Here is a 13,624-nt window from a genome sequence, read left to right as displayed (position 1 = left end):
CTTAATTTTAAAGAGGCAAAAACATTTTCAACAGCTTCAACCAATATTTCTTAACACTGACAAGAATGTGAAAAAGCTATCAAAACCAAACTCAATCAAGCATCAAAATCCTAGCCATAAAAAATCGGGGAGCAAAAGTCCCTCTCAAAAGAAAAGATCTCAAAAGCCCTGAAAAGGCCTTTTCCAAAATATATTATCAAAATTATATTGTGAAACTGAAATGCACCTTCCTAAAAAGTCTTGCGGGATCCGGTGGGCCCGGTAGGTCCGGCGGCGTTAACAGGACAAAACTTTCCCTCATTTTCCACAAAACGAACCACTCCCTCCATTTTCCCTCCTCTCTTTCTCTGCTTCTTCGTCTTTCAACTTTCTGCCCATCCAGTCCACTCCTCTCTCTCTCTCTCTCTCTTTCAAACCTACATTCTCCTGTAACTCTTTCCTGCTATCTATTCATTAGAATGATTTGATAGAGATCGTTTTTGCTTCTCCACATGGGTTCCGGAATCGAAGAAGGTGCTCTATTTTTCTTCTGCTTTGAAACGATCTGTTTGGTTTCCGGGAAACACGAAAAATGATGGTTAACATTGATGATCATTCTGTTTTATTTTTCTTTTTCATGAATTTGTAGAATGTATGATTTGTTAGAATCGTCAGGAAATGATACTTTTGTTTTCTTTTCGTGATTTGTAATTACTCTGTTTTCGATGCAGCCAAACAGAGTAGTAAGATCTAACGTATTCACTACGTTTAATTGCCTCTAAAACTTTTTTGTTTTGATTGTTAATGCTAAGGAGTTGAGAGGGATCTGGAGAAGGGTTTGGGAAAGGTTTGTCTTTCAGAATTATCATCATTTCCTTCTCCGGCTCCGTCACCGGCGTCAACGCCAAGGTCGAATCTGGTGCTATCCAATTCCGGCAAGGCTCTGATTGTATCCAATTCTCACAAGTCTCTAGTTCTTTCTAATTCCGGTAAGCGCTTCGATAAAAAGAAGTACGTGAAGCAGGTGACTGGCCGTCACAATGACACCGAGCTGCACCTCGCTGCACAACGTGGAGATTTGGCCGCCGTGAAGCAAATTCTCGGGGAAATTGACGCCCAGATGATGGGGACGCTGAGCGGAGCTGATTTTGATGCTGAGGTGAGTTAATTAGCTTAATCAGCTCATATTAATTTTCCATGGTTGTATTTTCAACAATGTAAGTCTATAGGTAAGGGGTTGTTTAACCAATTTCTAAATGGTTATTTCTGACAAGGTGGCGGAGATAAGGTCTGCGGTGGTGAATGAGGTGAACGAGTTGGGAGAAACAGCGCTGTTCACGGCGGCTGAGAAAGGGCATTTGGAGGTTGTGAAGGAGCTGTTGCCGTATACGACTAAGGAGGCCCTTTCATTAAAGAGTCGATCTGGGTTTGATCCTCTCCATGTTGCTGCAAGCCAAGGTCATCAAGGTGATAGCTTTTATGATTTCTACACCACAGATTTTATACTTTAGTATGTAACTAGTTCAAACTCCATCATCAGTTTTATAATAATTTGAGTATTAAAATATTGCACTGATCTAGTGATATTTCTGGAGCTGGAATGGGTTCGAACTTATAATAACCTGATAATCCTAGAGAAGCAAAAGCTCATTGGTCTTTTACCACATTTTTTAAATGGCCTGTAACCATCCCCCTGATGTTACAAGATAATATTTGTCATTATCCATAGCTACATGCGGGGAGTTCAAACTTGATCGTACAATATTCTTTCTCCTTAGATGAGATAAGTCGGTACTCAGTGTAGCACTACCTTATTGCTTGTAATTAACTCCCTCGAGGGGTTTCATATAGTATTGTTATTGGTTTTGCTAGAGAAGGTCGAAAAGTTGTCATCGAGGAGGAATGCTTCAAGGTATATTCTGTTAAAATAAATGCTGTGTAGGAAATGCATATAAATTTAGGAAGTTTGCAAATCAATTAAAAAGACGAGTTTTCATTCTTTTTTTTTTTTTAAGTATATAGGGGGATTCCACATCATATGGCAAAATATGTTGTAGAGATATTGAAAAATCTCTCTGTGTTTCTTTTCTATTTGAAGGGAGGGAGGGGGGTGGGGGGAAAGGAAAAGAAAAGAAAACGAAAGAAAAAGTCAATGGATCCTGAAATGTTATATTCTGTCCAACATTTTGCAATGGTGAACATTTTCGATAGATTTCGGTATGAGAATGACTGGTCAAGAGAGATAGCTAGTCTTAAAATTACTAAATCTTAATATGGTAATTTTTACCAAAGTAAAATCAGTTGCCAAATACCTGCTCCAAAAAAAGAAAAAAAAAAGGTGACACTATTTAGTTACTGACTACAGTTAGACAATTGTGTTGAAATGAACTTGCATCCCCTTTACAATTGATTCTCCTACTTGAACTTTCTATATGCCGCCAAGTTTCCATTTTTTTTATGCAGTTCATCTACTACATGTCAACCCTTTCAATTCTTTCCTTTTCTTAGTTTATTGTATTCTTGTTCCTGAGAAGAAGTAAACATATTGCAAAAAGCTGGTCACTGATCTATTGCAGTTGAAAAACAACCTTTATGCAGTCATCGTCCAGGTACTATTAGAGCATGACCCCTCGCTAAGCAAAACTGTTGGCCAATCAAATGCAACTCCTCTTATATCTGCAGCTACAAGAGGGCATACAGCAGTAGTTCACGAATTGCTGTCAAAAGATTCAAGTTTGCTAGAGATAGCAAGATCCAATGGAAAAAATGCATTACATCTGGCTGCTCGCCAAGGGCATGTAGATATTGTTAAGGCATTGCTCAACAAGGACCCACAATTGGCTCGTAGGACTGACAAGAAGGGGCAGACTGCATTGCATATGGCTGTCAAAGGGGTGAGCTGTGCAGTGGTAAAGCTGCTTCTTCAGGCAGATGCAGCTATTGTCATGCTACCAGACAGGTTTGGCAATACGGCATTACATGTAGCCACAAGAAAAAAGCGGGCAGAGGTATTAATTACTACAATTGATCCATTTATTATATAGAAATAATTTCAGTTATTGACCATGTTGATAATTACTGTCTGTTTGGACAATTTTTGTCATTTGTTTGATTTAGGGTGTTTGGTTCACCTGTTGAGTGCAGCTGATAGCTGATAGACACCCAAACGAGTGAACTGGAGTGTTTGATAAGTTTAAAAAAATAAAACTGATAGCTAATGGGTAACTAATATGGTACCCAACAGCTGCAATTTGTATCAGCTTTTTAGAGCTGTTTCTCATCAGCTGATAGCTGATTTGATTTTATTTTTTATTTTGATCATATTATCCTTTTTAATTTAACTCAAAATTTAATATTATTAATACTATTATATTTTTTATTTATAATTTTAATATTTTAATTAACACATTTTAACTTTATTAAAATATTTTTTATTAATAACATAAAATATAAAATATTTATTTATATATAAAAACTTAAAATTAATTATAAGTTTTTTCTTTATCAACAATAATAATTACTTTATTATTTTATCTATATTTTTAAAGTTATTTAATTATTTTTTAAAAAAATTTAATTATTTTTTTTATTTCAATAATAAAATAAATGATATAATATAATAGATTAATAATTTTATATTTATTTTAATAATATAATAAATGATATAATATATTATTTAATAATCGTATATTTAATTTAATAATAAAACAAATAATATAATATAATAAATGATGTTTGCGGATATTTGCGGATAATGTTGTTCTGATAGATGAGACACGAGAAGGAGTCAATAGGAAGCTAAAACTTTGGAGAAGTACTCTAGAGTCAAAGGGTTTTAAGTTAAGTAGAACGAAGACAGAATACATGCATTGCAAGTTCAGTGAAGGCCAAACTGGTGATAGGGAAGGAGTTAGTTTGAATGGAGTGGTACTGTTCCAAAGTAATCACTTTAAATATCTAAGCTCAGTCCTTCAAGTAGATGGGGGATGTGAGGAGGATGTTAGTCATAAGATTAAAGCAGGATGGTTGAAGTGGAGACGTGCCACGGGAGTTTTATGTGATCGTAAGATTCCAATAAATTAAAAGGAAATTTTTACCGTACAGCCATACGACCGGCTATGTTATATGGTAGTGAGTGTAGGGCACTGAAAGAGTCGTATGCATCTAAGATAAGAGTTGCAGAGATGAGAATGTTAAGGTGGATGAGTGGCCATACTAGAATAGATAAAGTCCGTAATGAAAGTATTAGAGAAAAGGTAGGAGTGGTGCCAATTAAAGATAAGTTGAGAGAAGGGAGATTGAGATGGTTTGATCATGTGAAGCGTAGACATACGGAGGCTCCAGTTAGACAAGTAGAGCACATTAGGTTAGAGGATAGAAAGAAAAAAAGGGGTAGACCTAAATTGACTTGGAGGAAAGTAGTACAACATGACTTAGAAGCATTACACATTTCTGAGGATTTAACCCAAAATTGTTCAGAGTGGAAAAAGCGAATCCATATAGCCGACCCCAAATTTTTGGGATAAAGGCTTAGTTGAGTTGAGTTGAGTTGAATAAAATAAATTATATAGTATATACCCTTATTAGTCATTTCACATATCAACAATAACAATTAAATATAGTTTTACCAAACACTTAACATTCAGCTATCATCAATTACTAGCTATTAGTTATCAGCTAACAGTAACAACTATCTGCTAACAGTTATCAGCTGTATTCAACAATTAAACCAAACAGACCCTTATTCAGTTTGTTGATGATGATGATTAAACTTTATATGAGTGCCTTTTTTACAACCCTTTTGTATGCTTTTCCTCTTTTTGGTGGTTAATAGTCCAAGCTAAATTTAGGGATGGCTCTACACTCACCACCGCTATATATGCTTGCAAGGTTTTGAAGAAGTTATTTTTTTTTTTTTTTGTTAGAACTGCATGGTATGGTTAAGGATATCTTTGTCTCTAAATCTGAAACATAGTTTTAAGTTAGTGGGTAATTAGTTAAAAATTTGGCTTACACGTCTGTGAATTTTTGTACAAGTACTGAATGCAAACATTTTCTTTTGTATCGATCACAAATCCTTTTTTGAATCATAAGTTGCTAATGCATTTCATAAAATGAGAGAGTCCCCTTTCTGCATCAGACTGTTGCTAGAATAATCAACAAAATTTACTTATCCTGCTGTGTAAGTGCTGAAAGGAATATAAAAGGGCTCAACAAAAGCTATTCTTCCCCAAATACGCTATCTAGTACATTTTGAACTTAATCAGAAGGAGCATACATTATTTATTGCCTTCTATGGTGTGGAGGATCAGCCTGCATATCTCAACCACGCACCATCTTAGAACCCTCCAATCCAGCTGCCCCTAAAACACAGTTTATATCAGTTTTATTACTAGAGAAATAAGAGATTAATTTCTTCAGTGGTCACGTGGATGATTTCAATTTTACAATCAATTTGCAAGGGCTAATTTGAGAGGGCTCAAAAGAAATTGAGCATGTCATCTGATAATTGATTCTATATTCAACTTTAAGTTTATCCAAAAATTTACATTTAATGCTTATGAGTTTGGTTGGCCAATGACAAGGATGCTCAAAGGTGCAGCTTCTATATTGCAGATAGTGAATGAACTGTTGCTTCTTCGTGACACGAATGTCAATGCACTAACAAGGGACCATAAAACAGCTCTTGATATAGCTGAGGGACTCCCCCTCTCTGAAGAAATCTCTGAGATAAGAGATTGTTTGACTCGTTATGGTGCAGTCAAAGCAAATGAACTTAACCAGCCGCGAGATGAGCTTCGGAAAACTGTAACACAGATAAAGAAAGATGTGCACTCTCAGCTTGAACAAACCCGAAAAACCAACAGAAATGTTAGTGGGATTGCTAAGGATCTCCGTAGGCTCCATAGAGAAGGAATCAACAATGCTACTAACTCAGTCACAGTGGTCGCTGTACTTTTTGCAACAGTTGCATTTGCTGCTATTTTCACAGTTCCTGGTGGTGATGATAACAATGGAATGGCTGTGATGGTGAGAAGTGCATCATTTAAGATATTCTTCGTCTTTAATGCTATTGCTCTCTTCACATCCCTGGCTGTTGTGGTGGTACAAATCACAATTGTAAGAGGGGAGACAAAATCAGAAAGGCGGGTTGTAGAAGTGATCAATAAGTTAATGTGGTTGGCCTCTGTTTGCACTTCTGTGGCATTTATTTCATCATCTTATATAGTGGTTGGTCGGCATCACCAGTGGGCTGCAATTCTTGTTACTGTTATCGGAGGAGTCATAATGGCAGGAGTTCTTGGTGCAATGACTTACTATGTAATGAAGTCAAGAAGGAAACGTAAAGTGAGGAAGAAAGAGAAGCACTCTAGAAGTGCAGGAAACAGCTCGTGGTATGTGTCTGAGTCCGAGTCAGAAGTGAAATCAATTTATGCTCTCTGATGTCAACCCCATCTCTTTTTGAATTTTATATGACAAAAAGGAAATTATACAGAAAGTGAGAACAGTTTATGTTTGTAAGATGATTTGATGTGCATGCAACATTGTTAAATATGCAAGCAGAAGGTGGAGTGAATGGATATGTTGCAATTGAACCCAAATTTCTGTTACTCATCTTCATGCACATCAAATGAAAATTTGATATGATCAATCCACTGTATAGAATTGCTTTTGTAAGTTATTTTCTACTGGATACAGTGTCAAGCTATCCAAAAATTATGTTTCAGGTGGATATCTTGGTTCTAAAGGGTAGCGCTCCTATATTATATTTAAGTGATGTAATCTAGCTGCTCCAATGAATGGTAAACAAATCTAAGAGCATATTTGTTTCATTCAAGGCCAAAGCTGATGCAGCTGGATCTACAGTGCTGATTGATTCTAATTTTTCTCTGCCTGCTCATAAATGGACGTCAAGCCTAGGTTTGTAAAAAATATCCATCCCAATTCTTTTAAAGTTATTTGGTGAGTGGAAATTATTCCACTTGAACTTAATTAATATTTTTAAAATTTAAATTAAAGTCCAACTCAAATAATATTTTTGTTATCTAAACTATTTTTAAATTCGACTAAAAATTTATTCTAAAATACTTCAAATCCCTTCAAATTTAATTATTATTATTATTTAAATAATATATAAATCTATTTAATTTTATATAATTTAATTAATATTTTATATAAAATATATTTTTATTACTATTTTATATTTTAAAAGTTTAGTAATTATAAAAATATTTAAATTCTAGATATTTAAAATATAATATATAAAAAATATAAATATTATTATTAAAATATATTTTTTATATTTAATTAATTATTTATATAAATAAATTAAATAATAAAAAATAAAAATATTAAATTTAAATTCGACATAAATATCATTTCTTAAATTTAAACTAACCTCAAACACGAATATATATTAAGCATGCTCACTTTAACAGGGTTTGATCAATTGGACGCTAAAAATATTAAATATGATGCGATCCCTATTGTGATAGTCCCTTTTGTGCGTATGAGATGGACGCAGCTTCCCTTTTGAGCCGCCTTTCTCCTTTGATGATTTATTAATTTTGTTATTGTTCTCAGGTGCGGAAATGACAATTTTACCTCATATTTGTGGAAATTTCTTGTTCTCCTCTCAATCAATAATAGTGAGAAATTTTATTTCAGCCACCCACTTTCACAAAAAAATAAAAATAAAAAATAAAAAAGTTGAGATTCGAGAAGAAGAAAATCTTTTTATGATCGACCTTGTGAAATGACTGCCCGTTTCCACTTTTAAAGTAGGCGTGTGGACTTTGTCAACTATGAGTTACAATTCCACTGACTTGTCTGAAATTCCATTCCTCTTCCATTATGACTGTCTACGTATTCATCCCTGTCGAACCTTCAACTTTTACATCACTTTTTTGAGATTGGAGAGCTAACGCCTTTTTAGTAAGTCTTGCGAGAAAATTATATTCACAAATTTCACATCATATTTAATTCAAAATCTAAAACAATGTGTTTATGCGTTAATACCATATTATTATCATGGTTAATTTTTTTTTTATATTGAGATTATATGACAATAATTTATAAAATAATATTTAATATATTAATTTTAATTAAAATATTATTTTTTGTTATTTATATTAAAAAAATATTATTAATTATTTTTATTAAAAACTTCTATTTCAAATTATTATATCAATAACACATTACTAATAATTAATATCTATCAGCTATTTGACAGTTATTAAAATAATTAATATTACTGAACAAATTTCAAGTGTTATAAGCTCTACTCCATTTGAAAATTTTAAAAAAAATGTGTTGTATAATTTTATTTTTTAAGAATATTAAATAAAATGACTCCATTCGAATTAATTTTTACCAATAAATTTTAACTTAATGGTGTTGGAGTGATATCTAAAGTTATGAAATTTTCAAATTCAAATTTTGATTAGACCCAATTCTATAAAAATATATATATTTGAAACTAAAGGTAATTTTATATTTTGGTATAACATAAGTAAAAGGGGTTTAAATTTGAAAGTTCAACATCTTTTTATGAGCATATCTCTTAATAGACATTGTATTGTTTTTTTTTGCATTTTTTTAATTTTAAATTTAATTTAGCATTATCGTTATTAATATGCAGTAATCGCGACCTCTTTTTCTTTATTTTCTTTGCATATCATTGATAGATTCACTTTTTTTTATTTCTTATATTCTGTGGAGTTTCTTTTTTTCTTTTTCCTCTCTTTGTGTAGCATTGATTTTTCTATGTGCTTGTCTTCTCCTTTTGTGGGGGTATTTTCATATTTTTTTAATAGAAATATATGTATTAGTTTCATATTATTATTGTTTAATTTTTTCAAATAAATATGATCTCTTAAAAATAAATACGCTAACCGTCATAAATAGCTCTATTCAAAAAGATAGTTGTGTCATAGTACCATAGGTAGTGTTTTAAGAGATTTGTCTTATTTTGTAGAAAAAGTAAAATGAGAGCTTGATTATAGAAAAATAAAGTGATTGCACTTGAAAGTGTAAATAATCGATTGATTGAACTTGAAATTAAAAGTATGTACTGATTTGGAATTGAAATGTGCTTGATTGAAATTGAAATTGAAAATTGAGAATTGAACTATACTAGAGATTGAAATTTGCTGATCACACTCTATGGCTCCACATTCCATTTGTTTCAACTGCTTATGTTAACTGCACTTCTCCACTATTGTGCCATCTAATCCTGTCCATACATTAGTGTCACACCCTACTCCTTAGTAAGATGTAATATAATTCCGTAGTACATCTAATGATTTACCGTACTTTACCTACCGATAACCTATTAAATATACTACAAGGGTTTTTAAAATCATTTTCTTACATTTTGGAAGTGGTAAGCATTTTGGTAGGAAATAAAAACATTTAATTGAAGTTAGAAAACTAGTTAAGATTTTTTGTCCTATTTTATTTTTTCGCAAATTTTATAAAAATTTCAGCAGAGTGCCGTCTGTATTTTGAGAAAATTATTCTTTAAAAACCTGTAAAAATACTTCCAATAATTATTTTCACAACTCCCAACCCAAATCAACTCAAGTCAACACAGTTTAATTCAATTTCACAACTCAACCAAAAATTTGTCATCTCAAAATACTTCACAAATTCATTCACATTGTATATAGTACTTAATTTATAAATACAGATATTAATTTACAAAAGAAAATCCAAAATAACATTATTACAATTTACTGTACAACTGCTCAACTTTACATTAATACATATGACATTAAACTATTTACATCAAAATAAACTACAAGAGTATAACTAAATACCGGTACAAAAGCCTCCGTGTAGTCCCAAAAAATCAGTAGCTCACTCTACTGCTTTTTCCTTGTCTCTATATGCGACAGCAAAGAAAGCTATCGCTGAGTATAAAAATACTCAGTGGTGCATAATAAATATAAAATGTAAAATATAAAACATTTGTCATTAATTCATAGTTCAAATATTTCACAATCACATTTTACAAATTTTTTTTTCAAATCACATTTATAACAAATTACAATTTAAACATTTCACAAATTTCAAAACTTAATATAATACAAATTTGATCAAACAATTTAATAATCATAATGTTGCCAATCAATAACACAACTTAGGCCATGACACAAAATTTCTAAACATGCCGTGTTGTACACCACGACAAGGCAAACTCACTCCACTAATCGAAATCAATAAGGGAGGTGGCTAGCTAGCTAATGAGTACTCATCCAAACTCACCCCTTAGACTGGGAAGCCAAAGAGGGAGGAATATAGTCAAATATCAAACTCACCCCACAAGTGGAGGAGGAACATATTAATATTGTCATACTAAGTGTGAATTAAAAATAATTTAAATCAAGTTATTCAAATATTTTATGCAAAACACAATCATTTTCTAAAGTCAAATTTCCATTCCCAAAGTGGCAACACAGTAGTTCTCAAAACCCTTAATTAACACAATAATTTCAAAATGCATAACTAAACAAATTTTCTAGGAGAAAACGATAAATTAAGATTTATTGTGCACAAACCTGATGTGAGTCGCCTCTAGGCCTTGACTCAGTTTGCCCTATTCTTTTTCAAGTCTCTTTCAGCTGAAACACGTAATTTATAGTGTTTCAGTATCTTATCTCACAATAAATCCAATAATTAATTCATAAATACTTAATTCTAGCCTAAATATGCTTAAACTAACGTTTTTGAAAATTTTCATTTTGGAGTTACTATTCACGATACTATTCAACTCAAAATATTAACTTTCTTATGCTTAAAAGGTATGGAAAATCCAATTATACCTATATACCACATTTTGGTCACCTAACTTGTTGGTTTTGGTCATTTTCTCAAAACTTAAGTCTTTTAGGCAAACTTTCAAATTTTCAGTTTTGGTGACCTATTTTGCACTATTCCATTGTTCATGTTGCTGTTAGAATTTGGCCAAGTTTTCTTCATAGAAATTATACCTTATTATCTTAAATTTATTCTCTTTTTTGAATCACTCCAATTGGAGTTTTGTAGCTCAAGTTATAGCTATTTGAACATGGCTGGCCGAATTGGCCTAACCCAGATTTCTAGGTACCAAAACTGGTTTTGGCAGTTTTAGGTCACCAATTTTAGGTGGCCAAATGACTTGGTTAATGGCATAATTTAGGTTTTGTGTTCTTCATGAAAGTTGTAGGTATATATCTCAGCTTTCTACTGGTAAAATTTCAGGTCATTTAGACTTGCCTAGCCCAAGTTATGGCCAAATGAACAAATACTATTTATTTGGTCATTTTGTACAGGGCATAATACCTAAGTCCAGATTTGGTCAATTTGTTCACTATGCTATGGTCACTTTTTGGGCATGATTCCTAAATGAAAAATTTGCCATTTTGTGTCTATTTTCATTCTCAATTGGTCTCACACCAATTGGGTCCGTAAATTTTCAGTTTTGGTCTCTGAAAGGGACCTAGGTCAAGCTGCCTGCATAATGACCCTAAGCAATTCAAATTTAAACTTGTTTCCAACAATTCACACACATCACAAATGGTCACAATTGACCATTTCTCAACTCAAATAAGGTTAACTACATCATTTGGCCAATTCTCAAATTTTTCTCCAATTTCTTCAAAATGCTCAAACCCCTAGCTACACATAAAGTTCAATCTAATGCATTTCAAAGTGTTCATTCATGATCTACACACCTAATTCACCTTAAATAACTATTCAAAATCATCAAACTCATTCATATCAAACCCTAACCCTAGATGGACGAAATTCCATATTACTCCCCCAACAATTGTTTTCTTTTAATTTTAAGTTAAGATCTAAGTTACCTACACCAAGAACACAAATATTAAACATAAATTTTCAATTTAAATTCACTAATGTTAAACTTTGAAGTTCAATCTTCAATTCCACTCCTCTTTCCTTCTTTCTTTCTTGCTCAATCCTCTTCTCAAGTGAGGTTATCAGGTTCTAATGGATTAATTTTGGGTCAATGTAAGGTTTAGTAGGAGTTTTGAAGCTTGAACTCAAGCTTCAATGGAGTTTCTTCCATGGTGACTTAGTGAGAGGTGGGGCGGCACACTAGATGGGAGAAGACAAGAATTAGTTTTTTCTTTTCTTTTTAAGGTATTTTATGTGTATTTAACTTTAATTAACTTGATCAAAGATTGTGGAAAAATTAAATTGGATTTTGACATCACCCATGATGTCATCCAAGTGATGTAATAACACTTTTTCTCTTTTTTTTTCTTTTTCTTTTACATTTATTTTTCTATTAGTTCTTTAATTTAATTCTTGATCCCGAAATTTTTTTTTCTCCGATTTTATTTGACATTCAGGTCAGGAGTTATCTCTAGGGGTCAATTGACCAAATTGCCCCTCACAGGTTCGACCCGGTTTGTAAATAATTCAATATTTCTTCCGGATCTCTGACCTAATTATTTGACCTGCTTAACAATTCTTTTTTGTGATTTTCTCTTTTCCACTGTGTTCACAATAGTCCTAAGGACAGCGGCGTCACATTTTATGTTTCAAAATTTGAGTTTAAATCGACCTCGCAGTCCTTCTCGAGAAGGTCACCCATCGCTGTGACTCTCAGCTCATTTAACTTCTTGTGTTCTGTTTTTCTTATTTATACTTAACTAATTGACAATTACTAATTATTTGTGTTCAGGATTTCCCTAGGTGTCTTAGATGTGGTTCTACTTCTCTTATTTGTCCGGACTAACACCGGTCACCGGAATAGTAAAATATACCAGGCTATGCCAATAAGGGTGTTACAATTAGGCTCTGCTTGGTAATAATTTTTAAGATAGTTTTAATATTTTGATTTTAATCAAAATATAAATTTTTACACTAGTATTTAGAGGTTGATGAAATAGATCATAAAATATTATTGAACACTTCTACTTTAAACCACTATATATAACAATCAACAACTAAGAAAATAATTAATAATTACTAAAACAACTAACAATTACTAAAATCACTAGTATTACTTAACATTACCCTTACTCACATTCCTTTAATTATCTCTGAAAATGATGTATAACTACTCATGTCATAACTGCATCTTAATTTTATCCAGATAGTTAACATTCCATTAATTGCCTTAAACAACAATTGTCTCTTGAACAATCTAGAATCTGCTTTTGGCTCTGTTCGGTAACAGCTTTTAAAGTATCATTTGATGTTTTGACCCTTGTTAAAATACTACTTCTCTTATTTATACTGTTTGGTGGCATAATATTTATATTAGTATTTAAAGGTTAAGGGAGTAATTCATTAAAAGCTACCCCTCTTAACTTTTAGAGGTTGGGGGGACGTTTTGACTATGGTTAATAAGATTACATCACTAGTAACTTTCTCCCGAACGAAGTGATGATCAAATTCAACATCCTTCATTTATGCATGGAAGACCAGGTGAACAACCCTAGACCCATTGAGCTCTAAAGATAAGGTAACAGTTCCATACAAGAAGCGATAGATAGATAACTCAACTAGAAGTTTCGTGCAAAATTGTATGGATACGATCCTTATTGTGCTTATTGATCAATTGGATCATTTCTTTGTGGATTCCGATACAAAACTTTTGTAGATGTGTTTCCCTTCTTTCAATCTTATA

The 13,624-nt window shown here is 32.4% G+C and overlaps 1 protein-coding gene across 1 annotated transcript; it reads left to right on the top strand.

The window, feature by feature from the left end:
• Positions 1-301: 301 nt before the first annotated feature.
• On the top strand, positions 302-6,657 carry LOC110650363 (ankyrin repeat-containing protein ITN1). Its single transcript, XM_021805304.2, has 5 exons — positions 302-513; positions 792-1,138; positions 1,254-1,446; positions 2,578-2,987; positions 5,596-6,657. Exons 1-5 carry the CDS (start codon positions 492-494, stop codon positions 6,421-6,423), a joined length of 1,800 nt encoding a protein of 599 aa, XP_021660996.2. The 5' UTR covers positions 302-491; the 3' UTR covers positions 6,424-6,657.
• Positions 6,658-13,624: the final 6,967 nt, after the last annotated feature.

The sequence above is a fragment of the Hevea brasiliensis genome, chromosome 3 (assembly GCF_030052815.1).
Source record: "Hevea brasiliensis isolate MT/VB/25A 57/8 chromosome 3, ASM3005281v1, whole genome shotgun sequence".
Taxonomy (NCBI): Eukaryota; Viridiplantae; Streptophyta; class Magnoliopsida; order Malpighiales; family Euphorbiaceae; genus Hevea; species Hevea brasiliensis.
Note: the sequence above shows the minus strand (reverse complement) of the source record. Positions and strands in the feature narration are given on the sequence as shown.